This window comes from Barbus barbus, assembly GCF_936440315.1.
Source record: "Barbus barbus genome assembly, chromosome: 25".
Classification (NCBI taxonomy): domain Eukaryota; kingdom Metazoa; phylum Chordata; class Actinopteri; order Cypriniformes; family Cyprinidae; genus Barbus; species Barbus barbus.
The window spans coordinates 16,735,184-16,759,274 of record NC_136753.1 but is presented as its reverse complement, the minus strand read 5'-3'; the positions used below and the strand labels follow the sequence as shown (position 1 = coordinate 16,759,274).

Here is a 24,091-nt window from a genome sequence, read left to right as displayed (position 1 = left end):
GTGTGAGCAAAGGTTGAACAACAGAAGCTCTACAATAGAGATCGTGCTCTCGTTGTTTAAGAGTAGAGTGATAATTCATTCAGCTTGTTGTATTCTCTACTGTACTTCACTTGTGTAGTCAGAGAAGAGATATTGCATCCAGCCAGCCATCTAGAACACTGGGAGAGATAACTGTAACGGTGGAGTTATAGTCGAGCGAAAACAGAGCACAAAGGCCATGGGGGTTCTTTATATAGCACACCTCTTGGCCAGGTGCTGGGTTCCAGCTGGTATTCATGTTTTATTGATAAGGTTTGCTTCTTTATTAAGCCTCTTGTATATGGGCAGTCATCCAATAAGGGTTAATAAAGCTACACATGGGAAACACTGTGTGCTCAGAACTTGTTTAATCATTCCACAGTCTTAATTCCAAGCTGTGTGACAGAATCTAGATATGTAGCAAGCTGGAGGGATTTTTCAAAGAAAGAGTTTACACAAACTAACAATTTTGTCATTTGCTCCGTCTAATCTTGTTCCAAACCCTCTATTTGAATCCATTGTAATAAATATTTTAGATTGTCCAACTTTTTTTATATAATAGAGTGAGCTCAAAAAAGTATTTAACAACACCATAAAGCCATAAGGCTTGTATGCTACATTCTATGTTTTCTCAAGCCATGCATTCATTTTGTATGAGGGGAAAGCAAAAAAAAGCTGCTAATTAAAACATTTCTCCCTTTGCAGTACACTCTAAAAAAATAAATAAATAAAAAGGTGCTATATAGCACCAAAAGTGCTATATAGTATTGGCTCCCAACCTGGGGGGCGCCAGAGTTCAGGAGCAGATATACTTTGAGGTAGGGCTGGGCGATAAAACGATAACTATAATTATATAGTGCTAAACTAAGTTCGATAAATATTAAATTGAATGTTTATGCGGTAAAAGTGGAACAAAACAGCGCTACTCATTTGAACCGCACTACAGGGCCATATCCGCTCGGTTCAAACAGCGGCGCAGCGCAGAGCGAGTGGACTAGAGCAGATGTGATTACTCACCGATCACTCAGCCACTAAACAGCGCTGTGAGATCCAGTGAGAAGCGCTGGAATTCAGCGAAGAACACAAATGACTGGTATAAACTAGTAGCAGTCGATATGTCAACTGATATAAACTAGTTTAAATCCAGATAAAACAGTGCTGACAAACAGCAGAAAAACACTGCATGTCTCGTGAACACATATTTGTTCACGAGACATGCAAAAACCAATGACTTATATTACCATTTTAAATTTGGGGAGTTTACAATGGTTTGATTCATCAATATTATGTTACAAAAAGCACTGTAAATGAGGTATAACACTTACTTTAGGTGTCTTGTTGATAATTGTAACCTCTTTGCCTGCTCCGCATCGTGAATCAAAGCAAATGTCTCTCTGAGAAAAGTTTAAGAGTAAATATCACATAAATGTCGTTGTAAAACAATATGATGCTATAAATACATATTGTGAATGAGGTAAATCACTTACATTTGGTGTTTTCCAAAAAGAAAAATCTTTGTCTTCTCAGTATCACGAGTCAAAGAAAATTGTCTATGAGAAAAGTTTAGGAGCACACAACACAAAAATATCGTTATAAAATAATATAACGTCATAAAATACATAAATGAGACTAAACCTTACTTTCAGTCTTCTCTCACCGCGAGTCAGAGGAAATGTCGTCTGAGAAAAATTTCGGACCGTTCAAACGCGCACAGCATATAAATACCACTGTAAATCAATATGTTATAAAATACATATTGTAAATGAGATAAAACACTTACTTTGTGTTTTCCTGTTAAAATGCAACCTCCTCGTCAGCTCCGCACTGTGAGCTGCACATACAGCACATAAATATCATTCTAAAACAATGTGATGTTATAAAATTAATACTGTGTGAATAACATAAAACATTTCATCTCTGTATTTTCCTCGTTTACTCCGCATCGCGATTCGCGGGCCAAAGAAAATGGCGACTGTGAGAAAAGTTTCAGCCCGTTTGGCGCGCAAAGTAAATGCCCCAGATGTAACTTCTTCTTCTTGTTTAATGGCGAGTAACTCCTTAAGAGCATTATCGCCACTGGAAGTCAAATTAAACTTACATAGGTGATGGGTCTGAAATTTGAGGAAAAAACAAAACGTGTGGATAATTCTTTAGCTTTAACTCTTTACTGATTTTACTTTTATATGGTATATGTAAATGAGTTACAGAGACATTTTATTTTGTGTGTGTTCATTAAATTGTTCATTAAATAAAACAAATGATTAATCCAATCCATCTGCAAACACAGTTAAAAAACTTAATGGCAGGCTTAATGGCTTCTTTATGTACGGCAGTGGTGCTATATTGCACCTTAACCACCCCAAAGAACCACTGAAGAACCATACAGGGGCTTAACAGGTTCTTTATACGGTAGCTGTGCTATATAGCACCTCAACCTCCCCAAAGAACCGCTGAAGAACCGCTGAAAAACCTTTACTTTTTTTTTTAGAGTGTAGCTTATAAGTGTCATTCAGTTCAAATATGGTGCATTATTATGCACCACTCTGTACTTCCATTCAAAAGCTTGGGGTCAGTATTTTATGTATTTACTTAATCAACAAGAATTCATTAAATTGATCAGAAGAGACAGTGAAGGCATTTATATTGTTACAAAAGATTTCTATTTCAAATAAGTGCTGTTCGTTTAAATGTTCTCTTCATCAAAGAATTCAGAAAAATGTTTTACGATTTCCACAAAAATATTAAGCAGCAAAACTATTTTCAGCATTGATAACAACAAGAAATGTTTTTTGAGCTCAAAATCAGCATTATTAGAATTATTTTTTTAAGGATCATGTGACATTGAAGACTGGAGTAATAGCTGCTGAAAATTCTGCTTTGCAATAACCAGAATAACCAGAATATATTAAAATAGAAAATTTGTTATTTTAAATTATAATAATATTTCACAATATTGCTGTATTTTTATATTGTTATAATATTATTGTATATTTGATTAAATAAATGTCTTAGTGAGCATAAGACACGTCTTTCAAAAACATTAAATAATTCTTAGAGACCCAAAACTTTTTATTGTTTGTATCATTCTGTATGCTAATGGAAACTTGAAAATCATACGGGAACCGCATATGAAAATTCATTTTTTTGGGTGAAATATTCCTTGAATGTGTTAAATGAGCATGTGGTTTTTGATTGTTGTAGCAGTGTTCATTTAAATTACAAGTAAAGTTCAATCGGGTCACTCCCTGAGATCTTGATCTGTTGCCACATTTCACTGATCTCCTTATTAGCTGAGATATATTGTGTGCTGGAGGCAATATCTCTGGCTGACACCAAAACATTGACAAAATGGGTTTGCACAGTGTTGCATCATACTGGGATCTGTGTTTGTAGACATTTCTGCCATGTCATTCCTCTCAAATTCCTCTGTAATGTGTTTGTGCATGCTTACCAGCACTATACTAATGTAGACCATCCTCTCTCTTCTGTCTCTCTACCTGTCTGTCTGTTTCTGTCTACTGGCTGATATAGAGGAATAGTCCGGTAAGCTGTTTATACTGTGTCTTACTCTTTTGGAGTGACATCTTCTCACGTTTCTCATTTGGCATGGTGAAGGTTGCATGCTCTGTGACTAATAAACCATTCAGTTTGGGTTTTTAGGGATGGACTGGTGGGTGCTGAAACAGATAATAGACTCTAGTATGGAGCAATTTTAGTCTCAATAATATTTCACGCAAAAGATGATGCTCACATGCGTAAACAAATTCACATGCATGAAACCTAATTCAATGTTAAAAAATAAAACAATAATCCTTAACTAAGCCAGTTAACTGAAATGAAATTATCAACTGCACATACCTCTGCTGAACCGTGACTTGAACTGTGGTCTTGTGCTGATGAAGCATCATCCAGGTAGGCACACCCAGGTCACATGCCTCATACACCCACAGGAGGTTATTGACTCTCCCATTGCACATGTTAAATTATCAACTGCACATACCTCTGCTGAACCATGACTCGAACTGTGGTCTTGTGCTGATGAATATATGTGCTGAATTGTGTAATATATTCATATTATATATGAATAACATGTCACCCCGGACTACATTTCCCATGTTCCATTTCACTGATTACACTCTCACCTGTAGCCAATCACACACTATATAACACACACTCAGATCCTTCTCAGATCGCCGAGTATTGTAGCAAAATTAGCAATCATCGCTCTCCTAGTGATAGCTACTTTACAGAGCCAGTTCCCTGTCTTTAGTTTCTAGTTCCTAGTCCTAGTCTAGTTGCGTCTTGGTTTTGCCTGGTAGCTTGTACCATATTGATAATAATAATAATAATTCATTACATTTATATAGCGCTTTTCTGCTTTTCTAAGCACTCAAAGCGCTCTACATTGTGAGGGGTGGTGTCTCCTCGTCCACCACCAGTGTGCAGCATCCACCTGGATGATGCGACGGCAGCCATAGTGCGCCAGAACGCCTACCACACACCAGCTTACTGGTGGAGAGGAGACAGAGTGATGAAGCCAATCAGTGTAAGGGGATGATTAAGAGGCCATGATGGTCAGAGACCAACGGGGAAATTTGGCCAGGATGCCGAGGTCACACCTCTGATATATAAATTATAAAAGAAATTATAAGAGAAAGAAATAGTATGGTTTTCCAAACCAGGATTTGTAAAGGAACTGTAGGGAGTACGTAAGTTATTAATTAAATTTTTAAAAATGTATAATTAAATATATTAAAATAAATTTTAAAAAGTTACTAGATGACTTTCTGAATGTATTTTAAAAAGGATTTTAAATAAGAATTAGCTATAATAAATAAATAATGAGAAATTCACTGCTATTGTGTGAATAACATGTAATCATGTAATAATAAAGTAACTGTAATCTGATTATGAGCATTTTAAAATGTAATATAATCTAATTACAAGTACTTTATTTCTGGAATCTGATTATGAAATCCAGATTACAATTAAATTCTTACCCAGCATTGTACAGTATATTAAAATGGGCTTATGTGCTTGGACCCAGTGCTTGAGCATTACTTTTTTTTTTTTAGATGAACAATGAATTTTGATCTTGTTCTTTTGCATCTGGTGTTTGTGCATGTTACACTTCAAAAAATTTTAACTGTTTATCATTTGAAAGAGTGGGCAGCCTTAGTCATCAGCCTAACTCTTACATTAAAGTGCTTGGTTGCATGCCAGTCTTTCCAGGTTTCGATTAGTGGTGACCATTGCTTACAGTCTATAGGATTAGACTTTGCCACTGGTACATCAGCCTAATCACTCAGAACTCACGGGCCAGACTGAACTCAGAGCCCTCATTCCTGGACTTAATCCAGCTTTCAAGAAGAGAGTAATAGGAAAAAAGAAAAATGAGGTTAAATTGGAGTGAGAAGGAACGGATGTCCACAGCTAGAGTGAATGTCAATAGAAAATGTACTTTCTTGTCATTTCGCTTGCATTTTAACTGTAAATTTTGTCCAGGAGTATCATGACCATAATTTTTTAGTTTGACATACAGTATTTTTGCAATCTCTTTGAAGTGACTCGTGAGCAGTACACACTTTCTATGCTTTTAGATTCTCTTAAGAGTAAACAGTGCTGAGACAAGCAGCACTGCACAGGTGCAACGTTGGCAATATATGCATAAATATCATTTTCAAGAAATGCTGAAAACTGGAAAAGTGCCTTTTGAAGTAGAGTATTTCTAAGTTATTTATAATAGCGCTAACATAAGATTAGATCTTTATTGGGATATGAATGTTATCCTCACAGTTACGTGAAAAATATCCTTCATGTCATTCAAAAGCAAAAAGCTGAATTTTGAATTGGAACTTTTAAGATTCAAAAAAGGACACAAAAGACAATAAAAATTATTATAAAAGTGCTCAATATGACTTGTGTTCCGTATTTTCTCCAGCTGTATGATATAGGTTTATGTGATGAACAGACTGAATTTTTTATTTAATCTTAATTTTGTTAACTTTGTCACTGCCTTCCTTGGGTCTCAAAATGAAAGAATCTTTAAATAAAAATCATTATTAAAGCACATCATAAAGGTAAACATTTAGGAACAGAGGTTGCTTTTGATCGAAATCTGTATTACTGATTTATCACTTTCTGACCAGGTGTCTCTTCTCTCTTCCTTTTTGCTGGTCACAGAGGCGTAGTCCAGTAAGTGTCTTTTAACATTATTCTTCTGTTCTCCAGGTGCTTGAACCACTTAGTGATTAGATTTAAACAGTATACAGAAGCAGAACTTTTGAATTTTGAAGATACCTTTGTTAAAAGAGTAGATGTCTAGAGAGACATGATGCTTCCATGTAAATTATATTTCCATATAGAAATGCAAAGGTCAGAATCAGTATCAGTTTTTTATTAATAATGACTACTCTTTATAGACATCACTATTCGTTAACATTAGCACTTTTATTGACTTTCTCTTTCAAACAGCTGGTCGTTTCTAGCTAATTAAATGGCCCATGTGAATAAATATATTGCTTACTCATGTGCTAAAGACATATTTTAGTACAACGAATGCCATTTTGATGATTGAAAAACGAATGCTGTGTTCTTCTATTTGAAATTCACAGCCACCATGAAGAACCTGATGTAATAACATTGATGCCAGTGTTATTTGTTACTAATGCATCAGTGAGTCAGATAAGATTGTTCACCACCTGAGTCAATCATAGGAATCAGCTCTTCTGTCAGCTGTAGAATGCATTATGAAACAGCAATTTACAGGGCATCGAGGCAATGTCTCTGTCTGAATTTGACTCACCATTCCCTTGATTAAATTTACCCAAAATGCACTCTTCTCAGCTGATGAGAGATAAAGTGTTATGAGCTTTTAGTCTTATGAATGTTTTGGCCTTCTGTTTGTTTCAGGGGCTGGCAAAAAGAAATCCCGGTAAGTACACATAATGCAATTTGTTCCTGGGTTAATGAGTTTAATGTCTATGTCGATTCAAATCTGACACTAAATAGTTGTCTGGAATTAAAATGTGAATATAGAGGTGTGCTTGCCTGTGTATGAGTAGGTGCAGTTTATTTGTGTTCATTTGATCATGCTGTTAACCTTAGGTGAAGAAATTGCACGACCGAGACGTGCTGTTCCAACGCCTGCACCAGCTCCTGCCCCTTCCCCGACACCTGCACCTGCGCCCCCTCCTGAGCCTGCTAGGTATCTATACACAAACTTTATGAAACAGTCATTTTGTCTGTTGTTTCTACGTTTATTATTGTTTTGTAAACTAAAAAAAAAAAAATGTTTGCAGAAGACCACAAATGTACACACAAAATTTAAAAGATTAAAAATTATAGAGAATTTTTTTTTCAATCAAAGCTGGATGATCGGATTGAATTAACCTTTCAAGCCTGACTTCAGACTGGATTCCGTAAAAAAACAAACAAACAAAAAGCCTGCCCGATATGACAGGAAGTGAATGTCTAAAACTCAGGTTGACATTTAGAATAAGGTAAATTTCATTTTTTGGTTAAATGTTGCATTTTAATGCTAAATGTAGTTGTAAATATTTATGAGATATTTGTTTCTAAGATCATTTCATCAGTCACAAGTACTGCAGTATGCTGTGTCATTGTGAATCTGACAAAGAAACTGTTAACCTGAATGGTACTATTTTGAGTATGGTGCAGTTCTGATAAAGTGCAGTGTGTGTTTGTTATCACTTGTAGATGGAGCAATTTGTGTTGGATCTAAAATGTCTGAAATGGAAACTAAACAAAAAAGTATTTGTTTTTAACAAATACAAATGAAAAAGTGTTTATGCATCATTTAAGCAATTCAACTAAGTAAAACCTTGATTAAAAGCGAGAATACAAAACATTTTACATTTACATTTTAAAAAGTGTGGAGTCACTTTATTTTAAGGTCCAATTCCCACTATTAACAAACCATTAACTATGACTTTTGCCTCAAACTTCTAATTAATAGTTAGTAAGGTAGTTAAGTTTAGGTATTGGGTAGGATTAGGGGTGTAGAATATGGTCATGCAAAATATGTGCTTTATAAGCACTAATAAACAGCCAATATGTTAATAATAGGCTTGCTAATAAGCAACTAGTTAATAGAGAGAATTGATCCCTATTCTAAAGTGTTACCAAGTGTAGTTATATGGTATATAACCCTGGTTGTTGCGATTTAGCGTTGTATGTAAGTCTTTTAAAACATCTGTTGATGTTAAATGAGTTTAAATGGATTATATTAGACAATTTGAGAGTAGCAGCCTGGATGTGACTGGTGTGCATCTGTTTGGATGAGTCATGCAAATCTGAATTAATTCTCCTCCATTTCAGTAATAAGAAATCTCCAGTGCCAGAGGATGCAACAGCCTTATTCGGCCCTCCGCTGGAGACAGCCTTTGATGAGCAGAAGACCAGTGAAGGTACTGTTTATGACCGTATCCCTTAGTGCTGCTTATGGATGTTGATATTTCTTTTACAGGAGCACTGAAATTAAACATTCACAATCCAACAGAACCTGATCACAGCCCAGATTCTTTATGTTCACTTCATCACTTGAACAAAAATTCATTTTTCTATGTCATATACAGTATGTGTCTTCAAGGGACTCACAGAGTGTTTAAAGATGACCCTTATTTTTCTAAGTATTTAAGAATACTGTTTGTTTGTATGCTTCTATTACCAGTACCATTTTTTAGCTTTCTGTAATGTAAGCTACAGAACATTCATTAGTGCTTACAAGTTGTGTTGACTCCCACTCATTTCCATTTGCAGCAGCTGAAATGAAATCAATTAGATTCATAGGCCATTTTTTACAGAAATAGGGATGGATAAGTGTTGCATGATGATTCCTTCCTCTCTGTGAGTCACATAGTTATTAATTCTGCTCCACCATCAACTGTGTATCATGTCCTTTTCCATGAATTAGTGGTGATAGAGGAACCTGAGGTTTGGGGTGCACCCCTGCCTGAGCAACACCTAGACTCCTCTCTGGCAAGACCTTTTCCTACAGGAAGTAAGTCATTGCTTGTGGCATGATTGCCATCATCCTGGTATCATAAACCCATGCGTTCCAAAACAGTGAACGGTTGTCTGAGTGGAAAATCATGATTGCCTCCGAACTTTTGTTTAAATAACTTTCCCTTTTGGCAATCTCCATTAACCTACTAATTTCTAAGTCATAAGCCAGGAAAACAGTCAAAATCCTAAGAGTCATCCAGCTCATCTTGTACTCGTGTCATTTGGTGACGGTTTACTCAACGTGGCCTATTTTTTGTCAGCCAAAAAAGCAAAACCACACTGTGTGAGTTGATTTTAAGCATAAGGCTAAATGAAGCAAATGTTTGGCTTGCTAATAGTAATTTTTCTAAATGAATTTTTACATAAATGTGTCAATACTAGGGCTTGCATGACTACTAATTTTTTTACTATATGACTAGTTGTCTAGTAAAGTAGTCAACTGCGAAGTGAGTCAGTGTTTATCTTATGTAAATGAGTCAGAGACTGGTCTGACAGCCAGCTGGAAAGCACAGCTAACGATGCGGGTAAGAAAGTTTAAAATTGCAAAGCACTCCAAATATTTGCCTGTTATAAGTTACTACTCAAGGCTAATAACATGCAGCTGAACTGGGATGCAGTTTGTGGGCAGAGGAATTATCTTCCTGTTGTTACCACATGAAAGACTAGACTAAAAACTGCTTTATTTACCCATTATATGGTGTGAGAAACAGATTAGGTGTGATATTATAAAGAAATGTTATTTCCAAAAAATAATAATTGACTAATTGTCATTGTACTAAAGCCAAATTAATAAATATTATATTTGTATTATATACTGTATATTTCTCTAGTCACTATTATGTTGATGTAAGTTTAAACCATTAAAATAATGTAACCAAATAAAATAAATAATGATATAAAACAAGATTTCTCATGGTTAAAGACTAGAAATGTAAGTAGAATAAAATAAATTATTTCTGACCAGTTATTTGAAAGCAGAAAAAAATATTAATGATATAATCTTTGGTCTATGTGTTATTAAATAAAATGGTTTTAAGCATATTTAATATTTTAGAAACATGTTTATTTTGAAAGATTTTTTTTTTTTCAATCAAATTTGATGGACCTCTAAGCACCCTTGTTGCCCCCTGACGGTCCACAGGCCTCAGTTTGAAAACCCCTGGACTAGAGAACTAATAGAACTGTAGAAATTATAGACTAATTGACTAGTTTGTGCAAGCCCTAGTAAAAGCATACTAAACAAATAAGTGATCTTTCTACATATATTAACATAAAAAAATATGTAACATCCTAAATAATACAAATGGTATGAATTACTAGGTCACAAAGAGTGAAGTGTTATCATAGAGTCTGAGCTATTCATCCCACGCCACAGTCCCTCTCTGTTGTCCCTAACTACCTGAATGAGACCTTGCCTTTGCATGGTGCTGTGGGGCATGGAGGTGTGGCCTACGGGGGGTGGGGGGTGTATGTGAGAGCTTGTCTCAGCCGCACTAATGTCATTGCAGCTCTGCCTCCACTTCCGCCTAAGAATGTGCCGACCTCCCCCCCTCCAATAGAATCTCCTGCTACAGAACCTACTGGTAAGAGCCCCCTTCACCCAGGCCTCAGTCTATACAAGGGGTGTCTAATTCAGCTCCTTGAGGACCACTGTTCGGCAGACTATTTCTGACTGTTTCAACAGACTGTTTCAATCTCAGTTAACCACACCTCAACCAGCTAATCGTGGTCTTGAGGAATACTAGAAACTTCAAGGCAGGTCTGTTGGGGCACATTGGAGCTAATCTCTGCAGGAAGTTGGCCCTCCAGGAGCAGGTTTGGACACCCCTGGTCTATACCAATATCTGACCCCAAGGAGTATGTGTCTGGTTTTGTTTGTGCCTGACTTGTGTTACTTGCCTTTGTCTTCCCTTTTGCTTTTGGCCTGTTTATCATTATTCTGTTTTTTCTAAGATATTTGTGTGGTGCCTGATGCAGACGGGCAGAAAGAAGAGGACAATTCAAGGCAGACCTCGCAGAGGCCCTCTATAGCTGATCTAGACAACATCTTTGGTCCAGAAGACTCTCCAAACCCTGATCAAGATGTTGGAGATAAGTGGGTCTGCTTCAATGATGAGTCACCTCAAAGACCTACTTCTCCTTCAGAGGGAGAGCCAGCACCTCCACTCCCCCTATCTCCACCTCCCCCAGCAGAACCAGCACCCCCATTACCTAAATCACCCCTTCCATCAGAGGAACCGAATCCTCCTTTACCAAAATCTCCACCTCCTCCTGCAGAGACAGCACCTTCTCCTCCTTCCATTGAGTCGCCAAAGGATAGCCTCCCTCCTGTCCCACCTGTTCCCAAAGACACCACTCCTTCTCCTCCAACTGTCCCGCCTCCTCCGGTTGAAGAGGCCCCACCACCACCACCAAAACCAGATGATCTTTCTCACTTCAAAACAGACTTTTCGCAATGTGCTCCTCTGATAGAGACCCAATCAGACTCAACCAACAGCCCGCCAACCATTGTAGAGACAAGTGAACGCACAATCCCGCCACCTTTGGTTCTGAACCAAGAGGACAAGAAGAGCCCTGAGGAGACCACACCTAAAGAGGTCCCAAGTGAGAGCAGCGCTTCACCCAAAGAGATTGGTCAAGGACCACGTTCGACACCTCCTCCCCCTCCACCTCCCACATACAGGGCGGTAGTGTCATCCCCAGGGCCCATCCCTCCAGCTGGTACGAGTGGAAATGAAAGCGGTGAGTCCTATCTAAAAAAAACAACAACTGTCAACCGGGCCAGCGGTCACAGAACATTAAAGCTTTAGTTCACCTAAAATTGGATTGGTTTGTATAGGTATTTTCTAAGGCTATTCCAGTCAAGTATCATACGTTCTTGAATGTACAATCATTTTTTCTGAATTGAGAAGAGCTCTTGATTGGGCTTGATGCATGTTACTCTTTGAATGGCTTTGCTTTAATGGAATACTCTTGCTCCACAGGCTCCTCCTCCCCTGCACGTCCCTCTACGCCATTGGCTACCAGCAGCTCTCCCCCTCCCCCTCCCCCACCTCGGCCACCCTCACGACCCAAACTGCCACCTGGAAAACCAAGCGTAGGGGACGTGGTACGTGATCACATAAAATATTTACCGTGCTTTCAAATAGTAACTATTACTTCTCCCTGTTAGTTCCCAACAAATTCTCAATGTCTCTGACCTTTCCATGGCCTATGTAATTTTTAAAACTTTTAAAAGATGTCAGAACCCACCCCTCAAAATACCAGACCAAGCCTAGGTTGATATTTACTACGTATCTAATATTCTATAAATAAAAACCTTGAAACAAAATCCAAGAAACACTACCACAAGATGCCTCCTGATCACCTGACCAGAATGACAAACCCCTACTCTTTTGTTACTTAACATCCCTTCTGTTTGTTCTTCCTTTCCCCTGCTTTTCCTGTCAGAATCGGCCGTTCAGCCCCCCTGTACACTCGTCAAGCCCCCCTCCTCTGGCTCCGTTGGCCCGTGCAGAAAGCACCTCTTCAATCTCCTCCACCAACTCTCTGAGTGCCGCCACCACTCCCACCGTTGGTAAAGAGCTCTCCGTGTCTGTGTCAGGTGTGACTCCATTTCCCAACATTCTCTCTGCTTTGCCATGCTGCTTTGTCTTTATGTGTCTGCTCTGGGAATTGCCTTTCAAACTAGAATTTGGCAAAACAAGGGCCTCTTTTCTCAGTTTTCAGCACTGTTATGAATTCATTGTCGTAGTATTTTCACAGCTTTGGATTTAGTTTGAACCAAAACAGTATGGTGATGATGCTGTTTTGTTTAAAATACTGAAGTGAAATCTCCATCATTCTGCATTGATGTATTTAGATCACTGGAAATTATGAAAGATTTTGAAAGATGAATTGTTTTGCTAAAATACAGTTTTGCTCATACACTGTATAATAGCTTGTGCATCAGTTGATCTTTTGCTTGTTTAAGTGGAAATAATTGCTAAGATTACTTAGATATTGTATAGATAAAAAGTTTTCATCTTTAAAGGGGTCATATGATTTCAAGTTTTCAAATCTGATTGTGCATAGATAAGATCCCTGAAGTCGCAAAGACTAAGTCTCAAAACCAAAGAGATATTCTTTATCAAAGTTAAGATTCTGCCACGCCCCCCTAAAATGGCTTATTCAAACATGCCCCCACATGTCTATGTCAAGATTTGTGGAAATATTTGCATAAGGCGTGGTTTCAGTAACCGCAGTAGTGTAGATACAGCTGTGTCAGGGAGACGCTGTGTGTTTCTAGGCGAAAGCAAAAGCACTTTATTTGGCCTTCTGAAAGTAGATGCATTTAGGAATCATTACGATTACTTACAACAGAACAGCACAACCCAGATGTTATCACAACACATTTTATGGACAACCGTTTCATGAACCTAGGAGAGGAGGTCATTCTGACTTTGCTATGACAATCTGGCGCTTCTGAATCAGCGACTGTATGTTTTGTTATTAGTTTAAGTATTTGCTATTAACTGTTCAAATGCGGAGTTTTGCACGTTGTGTGTGTGTGTGTGTGAGAGAGAGAGAGAGACATGTACAGCCCGCCAGAAATAGTCTTAACCACGGCTTGTGTGGAAACACATATGAGCTTCATCACTGTGTCTGTCACGCGACTCTGTTCCCCTCTCGGGCTTGAACTGATGGTAAAACTAAGGACATTATTAACTGTTTTTACTTTAATTTTGAAAGCTGAAGCTCGCTGTTATGGAAAGGGGCGTTACATTTCCGATGTGGCTTGTGGTGTTCCGCCAATCACAATGCACTGTGCCAGATGGCCAATCAGAGCAGACTGTGCTTGTCGGAAGAAGGGACTTTGTAGAAAACGAAGCGTTTGAGAGAGGCAGGGCATAGAGGACCTACAATAGTGTACAGTATTTGAAAAATAATGTGTTTTTTGAACATTAAAGCATGTGAACATATTCTGTTACACCAAATACACAAAATAATGATCTTTAAAAAAGCATCATATGACCCCTTTAATCCCTACAAATCTGAATCCAAGTAATTGATCTTTGCATTGTAGAAAATAAACGAAGACCTAAAAAAGATATAAAAGATATATTTAACAATTTAAAGAAAAATTGCTATTAACAGATAACATACAAACATAATAAGCTATTTGTGTCTTTGTTGGACTTTTTGAAATGTGACTTATGGTATCTGCTGTACCAATTTGAATGCTGTTATTGGATGCCTTCATTGATGCCGGAAAGGTAGTTTTTTGTTTTGTATTTTCAATATCAGAATTTCCTGAGGTTTGCAAACTACTGTTTTGTGAATCAAGATTCTAAAGCTTTTGATGGATGTAGGTTTATCTGTTGCTTGTGCTTTTCCATCCTTTTGGATTTTTTTTCCGCTTTGGTCATTTTTTTTCTCACATTCCATTTTTTCTTCTTCATTTATCTTTGTGCCGTGCATCCATTTTTGACATCTGAGTTTAATAACTGTGACCTTTTTGGTTTTCTTTGCAATTATTTGTCATTTAATTTGAATTACGTTTATTATTTGTTTGTGTTCTATCGTCTTTCTTGTCCTGTCTTTTGGGCTGACGTAATTGTCTGATGTCAGAAGATGACGCATTTGTAGACAAACTTCCCAGCTTTGAGAGATGGGCAGACATGCCAGCAGGTACGCTACTGTATAAACCCTTTCTGATTTAATGAATGGGGATGGAGACCAGTGATTCAACAATGTAACAAATGGTTACATTTCCCATAGTGTCAGTTGTCAGAGCATAGCTCATTCATAGTTATCTTTTTCATTTGCACCAGTGACTAAACTAGTAAATAAGATGAAAAATTATTTGATTTTCATATAAAGAGTCTTTAAAGGAATTTTCCAGGTCATTTATGGCTTAATGTCCATGGGCAGAAACTGTGGCTCATTGTTGATTACAGCAATGCACTTATAATGGACGCCTGGCATTAAAGCAGCCAGCACAGCCAATAAACTTTTAAAATATGCTACTCTCACCGTATAAACGGTAACTAATTGCATTAGTTAGAATTAGAAGCATTATTGACATGGTAGTTACAAATGTTTAAAAATCATCATATAGGTATTATAAACATGTTACTGTGGGTATTTTATATATATGTTATAAAATTATATCTTCATCTACCCAGAGAATGTATGTATGCGAAAATGATATATCGCTCTTGATACAGGGCAATTTATGTCAAATATTACAGTATTCTGTATGAAATGGTGTTCAAAGCAAGCATTTTGTTCTGCAGGTTATCAACAGAGAATTATTTCTCTCTCTACTAATTTCATTTAAACAAATAAGTTTGTTAAGAATTTAGAATCTAGAATCTAGACAATTACTTTATTTGCTTAAAAGTACATTTTTAACATTCATTGTTTTACATCTCTCTGGGTTGCAATATGCAAAATGTAATTTTTCCAAGTCCAAATTCAGTTGATCTTCTAATGCACTATTCCAGGTTCTAGTTTTTTCGAACATTTTTTTTTTTTTTAGTTAAAGATGCATTACTGTACAACTCTCATCTTCTCATTGCTTAAATGATCTTCACTTCATTCATAGTCCTGGTCCTGGTTTTGTCTGAAATTGTATAACTCCTCTCCAGCACAGTAGAAGAAGTCCTCATTTACTCTTCCCTCTTGTCACTCATTACCGCCCCCTGTTGCCCATCATCCCTACTGCAGCTATCTCTTCTGATTCAAATATCAGAAATATATAAGAAATATACATTATATACTTTTCACAAAACGCAAACTTTAGGTAACTAAAAGCACTTTATAAGTGCTTTTTTTTTATTGTTCACCCAAAAATTTAATTCTGTCATAATTTACTGACCCTCATGTTGTTCTAAACCCCTTTGCTGTTATTTCTTCCATGGAACAAAAACACATTGAAATTACATTATAAAAAAACATTATAAAAGCGCCAGACTTTTGTTATATTATAAGTTGTGTGCGGACCAGACTGAAATCACTCTGTGTTGATCATCTTCTTCTCCGTAAAGGATCAACCACATCAGTGAAGAACAATTCATTCATGAATAACAACTTAAATTTAAACTTTCGTCCATCATAAAATAGTTGGGATAGGGTTCGATTTTCTGCGTTTTTCGCATCCATAGCAAGCATTTTGAGAGTGTTCTGAAAATTCAGAGCCACCATACAAGTGAACATCAAAATCCGTAATGGCGTCTGACAAGTAGAACCACTTCGTCTCGCAGCACAAAGCACTCGATAGGTCTTTGCACACTGAGTTTATGGAAATTGGTGGTCTTCTTTTTAATATGTGGCTCCATATTGATGCTAGCAAAACATCAAACTGAGCAACTGACATCCTGAAGTAAACTTTGATAATCCCGCAGCTCCTTGATAAGGAGGTGGAACTCTCCTTCCTCTCTGGTATAGATGGACCCAATATTTCCTCTTTCTTTTTCCCCTTTTAAGAAGAGAGAGGACAACAAAATCATCCTCACTGCTTGAAGTCTCCATTTTGTGTTGTTTTGCAAATGGATTTGTAACGGATTAATTAATACGCATTGGACTCAGTGTGCAGTGTGCAAATCATTTCCAGCATTCATCTGTCCTGATATTATACGTAAATGAATCAGAATTTGTAAGAATATAATTTTTGTGTTCTCGAATCTCCCCCGATCTCAAAAACATCAATTCTTAGTTGTTGAACAGGCCTTTAATAGACAATGCACCTTAAAATAGTTTACACATGCGTTATTATTAACAATAATAACTATAAATCTGAAGCTAATAGAAGCTGTAAGTCACCTTATTTTCTTACTTGTAGTCTTGCTGCAAATAAAATGACTAATAACTACACAGATTGAATTAGATTGCAGTTATTTATTTGCCTGTCCAGTGTCCTGTGCAACATTTGTGAGTGTTTCACGTATCCTAATCATCTCCATCTGAGGTGAATTGTGACCATCTTGACCTTTGACCTGTGCCCCTGGCCCCCATCACTGTGCCATATGATGGACCTGTGTGTGACTCACGCTACTGTCCTTCTCTCCCACTTCTCCTTCCCTGCCTCTCCTCACTCCCCCATCCTTATACCTCCTTCCCCTCCAACACAGAGACAGACCAGCCCTCCCTCGTGTGGTTTGACAGAGGCAAGTTTTATTTAACCTTTGAAGGTAAGTTGGGGTTAATATCTAAGGATGTAGCGTGTGCACACTCAAGTCTCATCTGACTTCCCCCTTTTTCTCATGCATTCGTTCCTTCATCAAAACCAACTGTGACACATTTGCTTGTCCTCCACACATCTGCTTTGCTCTGTATTGCTCCTTTGCCATTTAACTGTTCATCTTACAGTCACTGGCAGGTTTTCTTCTCTTTTAAGGATCATCATATTTTTACCTTTGTCACTAATACTGTATGTTTTCTCATTCTTGTTGTTTTGTGGCTCGTCTGCTTTGATCTCTTCATTTTGACTTTGGTCTTATACTTTTTTGTTCTTATGAATCCAAATGAATGAGGTTGAATTAAAATTTTAAATAAAAAAAGACTAGAAAAATCTTCTTGCGGAAAAGCATTAAACTGCATTTTCGACTATGGGCACTTTTATGTTCTTTGGTCATATTTTTAAAAATACATATAATTTTGGACAAATTCCTCTGTCTTTGTCAAACTAACAATAAAACCACCTTATAAACTTTTTACTACCTTTCTACCTTTTCATACTTTTCAACCTCCTTATAGGGGTCAAAATCACAGTTTTCTCCTTGTCGCACACCCAGACTTTTAAACTTCAACAATGAAAATATAATTTAAAAATATGACTTATCTGGTAACTATTAATGTACCTGAATTAAACACTAGTAAAATAATTAAAATACATTATAGTGTTTAATGTGAGACCACTATCAATATTACTTTTTATATAAAATATAGCTGTCGCACAGTATTGGTGTCATTTCCACCACGACACTTTAATGTCCCTTTAAAAAGTTTGTGTGAAATATTGTTTAGGTGGTTTCTATGGAAATGTTTAGTGACATCAGAGCACATGTTGGACATGGAGGGAATTTAAATTCTCATCAACAACAAATGAAGAAAAATCAAGGTAAATATTGCTTGATCAGTTAATATATTTATTCTATGTCATTTCCAAACATGCTGTACCTTCAAGGGTGTCTTTAAAAAGATAAAAATTTTAAGTTAAATAAGAGTATTTTGCATGCATGAAATGCTAAGTATTAATTCAAAGCTAATCAGTGAAGCTATCTTCCATTTTTTCACAAAAAACTACCACACTGCCCTCTGTGGTGGAAATGACATTTATGTTACAAAGAACAATTGATATGTTTAATGACTTTGTGAATTGAGTTTAATGAGTGTGATGAGTTTAAGACTTTTTCTAATAAATATCTCTACTGTTTCTCTACATTCACATTAATTTCATTTCCACCACCACCCTGTCATTTACATCACCACACACATTTTTTAAAAATATTTAAAAAGTTCTCATCACACATTAAAAATGTATCCACAATTTATGAGATTATGCTCTACTTAATATAAAAATAGAGGTATAAAGTTATTTAAGTTATATTTATTTTATAATAAGCCCTTACCCAGTCCCATATTAAATTTCAGAGTGTGACAGGTGTACAGTTCAGCATTTGGTCCTTAGGGCAGTTAGTGAAGTAGTGAAGTGACATTCAGCCAAGTATGGTGACCCATACTCGGAATTCGTGCTCTGCATTTAACCCATCCAACGTGCACACACACAGCAGTGAACACACACACACCGTGAACACACACCCGGAGCAGTGGGCAGCCATTTTATGCTGCAGCGCCCGGGGAGCAGTTGGGGGTTCGGTGCCTTGCTCAAGGGCACCTCAGTCGTGGTATTGAGGGTGGAGAGAGCGCTGTACATTCACTCCCCCCACCTACAATTCCTGCCGGCCGGAGACTCGAACCCGCAACCTTTGAATTACAAGTCCAACTCTCTAACCATTAGGCCACAACTTCCCGTTAATTCATCTCATTGACAAATGTATAATTATTGTACATTGTGGAAAACTGGTGAAACTAGTTACAAAAATGATCTTAGACAATTCTTGAGTGGCATAAGTTATTCTATTTTAAAATAACAGCTGTTCATTGCAGGTTGGAAAAAAAGTAAAATATTAACAATTTCTCTTGTAATCTAAGTTTGTCCTCTTACAGACCTTAAAACTAGACAAATTATTTAAACTTATGAGACTGTTACGTGACTTTTGAACAAGTTTTTTTTATTCAACTTCACAAGGCTAAAAGTGCCCCTAGTTGAAGAATGACGTCCAGCTGTGCTAAAAATCAGCTTGTGATTTATGTGATTGCTTCCAGTGATTGAAATACCATATTATATAACACGTTACAATATACTTACTAATATTTAGACACTTTTGAATTCTTAAGGCACACTTAAAAATGTCTGAATAAAAGATCTGCTGAATATGGTACTAGACCTGATATAGTATCATTTTTAGATTTCATGGCTCCAAATTGTTCCCAATTTATCATCATGGTTTTGTCTAAAATCCTGTTTTCCAAACATTGAAATAATGTCCTTCTTTATTTTTTTTCTTTATTTATTTTTTCTCAAGATGATTTAAATAATCATTAAGGAACCAAAAGCATTGAAATTGGAATTTGGAATCCTCATCAGAATCATTAAATTCCTTGTTAAGCCCTGTTCACACCAAGCACGATAACAATAAAGATAACGATATTAGCGTCCACACCAGCGAACAATATCGTCTGTTTATTCTAAGTGCATGTGCGTCTGCCGCTTTAAATTCAAGAGCACATTATAGCTGGATGGATTATAGTAGTTGTCTATATTATATATTGTGTTTTTGCTGCTTTGTACATTGCCTATTTGGATATTTGTATATTATTCTTTTATTATCTGTGTCCTGTCCTGTTGCTGTCTTTCTGTTGCACTGTGGAGCTTCTGTCACTACAACAAATTCCTTGTATGTGTAAACATACTTGGCCAATAAAGCTCATTCTGATTCGGATTGGCTGTCAGTGTTTTTATCGATCATCAGCTGGAAAAAAAAATTGTTCTGGAAGTGATTCCAACGTTATCGTTTCTCTGTGCCTTTATCATTATAGTTGTGGTGTGGACGCTGCTATTCTTTAATACTAAGAACGATTTTTAGAACTGTATCTTTATCGTTATCGTGCTTGGTGTGAACGGGGCTTAATTCTCATCCCACTCACACAAAACCAGATTTAATTTTCCTTAAAATCAATCAAAACTTTGAATATTATGTGTAATATGTGTATTAATACAGATATACTTTACGGTTTTAATGCCACTTTATTTACAAGTGTCTTTGCTGCTCAGTTTATCAAATTCAACCATATAAATAACTGCATGATTTTCCTGTAGTTAAACATCACGCGTGAGCTGCTTCTTCTTCTTCTTCTTCTTCTTGTTTAATATTGTTGAAACGAGTGTATTGCAACTTCAGTATGGGCATCAATTTGTATGCTTTTGCTCAAGCTTGAGGTGAAAACTAATCATGATTCGGCTATTTAACATTCATAATTTGATCATGCTTGCATAAAACAAGACAATAAACATTAAATACACCTTTACTGATAAGTCCTTACAATGTGGTCAAGGAAAGTAAACTGAAAATAGAGTTCATCTGAAGAAGGCATTGTTCTAGATTTTTGGTCTGGGTTCAAGTGCATTGCTAAAATACAACTGAAGAAATGAGTTTTGTCAGCCGCTGATTGTCTCATAAACTGAGATGTTTTGTTTGTCTATTTGTTTGTATTTCCATTTTCCCATTCTTTGTCAGTCATGTATTGGCCTCTGTGTTGTATCTCAGTGACTGATCGAAATTGCGTTTTGTAACTCTGTGTGTGTGTTTTTGTTCTCTCAGGCTGTTCTCGAGGGCCCAGTCCCCTCACCATGGGGGCCCAGGACACACTGCCTGTGGCTGCAGCTTTCACAGAGACAGTTAGTGCCTACTTCAAAGGAGCTGACCCCAATAAGTATGTGACAGTCTTCACATCTCAGAATCAGAACCATGTTATATTGCTTTTATTTATATATTTAATATATATAATATTTATATATTATGTATCTGGTAAATGTAAATATATATATATAGCTGGCTAGAATAACCATAATCATCATAATCTATAATCATTTTAAGTTGTTTACCAAGTTCTGAGGCATAGTCTTAGTCTGTTTTCAAAACCTAAAATTATTCCTCAATTGAAGCACATCTGAATCCAATATTTGCATAACATCCCATCATTGAAATCCCTCCATCTGGTGGAATTTTGAATGCAGCACAGATGTACCCTTAGCTGCCTGTGATATTTCACAATTGATAAGTAATAATAAATAAATTATACATAACATATATTTTATATTATTTAATAATAATAATATTTTATTGTAGTATAATATTAAGATTAGTTGATGCTTTATATTTAGATTTATTATGCTATGATTCAATTTCTACAGAGAAATAAGCATAACATATTTGTATTTTTTTCTATTCGTGGTACTGGAATGGAAAAAAACGCAAGGTCTCGAGGTTCATTTTTTAAAAAGTTGAACTTCTTTTAACTTGTGTCTGCTTTTTAGAACACCAAAGATGTCCGTCTAGCATGTGTTTACACAGAAAAACAATGTAGTGCAGTGAAAAGGAAAAAACTTATTCTGTGTGAATGGCTCCCATGAATTTGTTTATTGATCACTTTGTTTCTAACACTGTTTCACACACCAGACCTTTACTTATGTATGTGTATAATAATGTCACTTTCTAAGGTGTGTGGTGAAGATCACTGGAGAGATGGTGTTGTCCTTCCCAGCAGGCATCACACGGCATTTTGCAAATAACACCTCGCCTGCTGTGCTAACCTTCAGCATAACCAACTACAGTCGTCTGGAACACGTCCTTCCTAACCCTCAGTTACTATGCTGGTAATAACATTCATCTAACATCGACTACAGCAGAGCTGTCACATAGACCTCATCATATTTATTGACTAGAGATTATTATACATTTCTTTATTAGTCACACAAATAAGGGATTAGCCTGAAATGTATTATGAATCATTGCTTTGCTTATGGACTAACTAGTAATGTAAGTGATTAGTAAAGGATGGAGAGTTTGTAATTTATGGTAATACTTCTCTATGGCTAAGCGCATCTTTTCAGTGTGTGATTTCACTTCAGAATCACTCCTGTGCGGCTGAGGCTGACTCACACACTGTCTGACTAATTATATGTGATCTCCACACTTACGTAGGAGTAGTGAGGGAGTAGTGATCATTTATTGATCTCGCAAAAGCTTTAGACACTGCCATTCAAAGCTTTGGGGTTTAATACAAGGTATTATATGCTTGCCTAGACTGCAATTATTTAATAAGACAGTAAAAATTAGTGCTTTCGAACGATTAATCGCGATTAATCGCATTCAAAATAAAGGTTTTTGTTTACGTAATATGTGTGTGTATTGTGTATATTTATTATGTATATATTAATACACACACATGCATGTATATTTCAGATAAATGTTATGTTTATATATTAAATATATTTATATATAATATAAATTATATGAATATAAATATATACTTGTAAATATTTTCAAAATATACTGTAGTATATGTGTGTATTTATACATACATAATAAATATACACAATACACACATACATTATGTAAACAAAAACCTTTATTTTGGATGCGATTAATCGTGATTAATCGTTTGACAGCACTAGTAAAAATGGTAATATTTTGAAATATTATTACAATTCAAAATAATTTGAAAATGTAATTGATTACTGTGATGGCAAAGCTGTATTTTTAGCAGCCATTACTACTACTTCAGTGCCACACAGTCCAGATATCATTCTAATATGCTGATTTGCTGCTCAAGAAGTATTTCTTATTATTATCAATGTTGAAAACAATTGCTCTGTCTTTTGGAGAAAACCATAATGCATTTTTTTCAGGATTTTTTGATGAACTAAAACGTCAAAAATGAACTGTCACAAAATTTAGTGCAAAATTGCTGAATAAAGTAATTAGAAAAACATATTGACCACAAACGTTTGAATGGTGCATGTTGATACAGGACAAACAGATAATTTTATTTGAGTATGATTTGCAGATTGAATGCACTTTCAAATTTCCTACAGTGACACCACGCAGCCCAATCCCAACTCAAAGGAGTTCTGGGTGAATATGCCAAACCTGATGACCCATTTAAAGAAGGTGGCGGAACAGAAACCACAAGCAACTTACTACAATGTAGACATGCTGAAATATCAGGTGAGAAACTCAAAGCAACACTGAGCACAGAGACATAAGAGTACTTGTAGTACTTGGATTTTAGAAAATTTATATCTAGTATTTGCTTTATTTTTACGCAAGTAATTCTTGGTTGGTTTAGCTTCGAGACCTAGTAAAGGTCTGAATTGGTTAACAGGAGTAAATTAAAAATGCCCTTAAAACAAACTATTAAAGTAAAATTAGATTTTATTTATTAAGATATATAATATATATAATAATATAATATATATATACAGTGCCCTCAAATTATTGGAACAGTAAAGACAAATTTGCTCTGTTGGCTGTGGAGTCAAGACATTTACAAATATGATTAAAAGATGAATATGAGACAAAACTACAGAATGTCACATTTTATTATTGGATGATTCAACACACAGATGTTTTACCAGCTAAGAAGTTCAGCACTTTTAGAGTTTCATTCCCATCTGATGTGAGTAAGTATACGCATAAGTATTGGAACAGTTGCCAGGTCTTTCTAAGTGATCAGCTGTGTCCTGTTGCATTAATTCTTCAGATATTAAAAGCAGGGAATGTGTCGTATCAGTTATATCCATTACTTCTGTATTCTGAATCTTGCATTCGATGATGACACACACAAACTAGGATGAAGACGAGGGAGCTGACTTTGAGAGAAAAGCAAGACATTTGGATGCTAAAAGAAAAGAGGAAGTCAATTAAGAGCTATAGCA

The 24,091-nt window shown here is 36.2% G+C and overlaps 1 protein-coding gene across 1 annotated transcript in view; it reads left to right on the top strand.

Annotated features, from left to right (window-relative positions):
• Window positions 1-24,091, top strand: part of LOC306844795 (SH3-containing GRB2-like protein 3-interacting protein 1) — a gene marked incomplete at its 5' end in the record, with an annotated part of 34,669 nt that overhangs the window by 5,774 nt on the left and 4,804 nt on the right. The window contains 15 exons of the mRNA XM_079377170.1: window positions 3,550-3,561; window positions 6,202-6,213; window positions 6,931-6,952; window positions 7,126-7,225; window positions 8,359-8,447; window positions 8,954-9,040; window positions 10,554-10,628; window positions 11,023-11,787; window positions 12,030-12,154; window positions 12,496-12,649; window positions 14,656-14,715; window positions 17,160-17,219; window positions 20,973-21,084; window positions 21,872-22,027; window positions 23,249-23,381. Of these exons, the coding sequence (XP_079233296.1) occupies window positions 3,550-3,561; window positions 6,202-6,213; window positions 6,931-6,952; window positions 7,126-7,225; window positions 8,359-8,447; window positions 8,954-9,040; window positions 10,554-10,628; window positions 11,023-11,787; window positions 12,030-12,154; window positions 12,496-12,649; window positions 14,656-14,715; window positions 17,160-17,219; window positions 20,973-21,084; window positions 21,872-22,027; window positions 23,249-23,381 (1,962 nt within the window). The remainder of the gene's footprint in view (window positions 1-3,549; window positions 3,562-6,201; window positions 6,214-6,930; window positions 6,953-7,125; window positions 7,226-8,358; window positions 8,448-8,953; window positions 9,041-10,553; window positions 10,629-11,022; window positions 11,788-12,029; window positions 12,155-12,495; window positions 12,650-14,655; window positions 14,716-17,159; window positions 17,220-20,972; window positions 21,085-21,871; window positions 22,028-23,248; window positions 23,382-24,091) is intronic.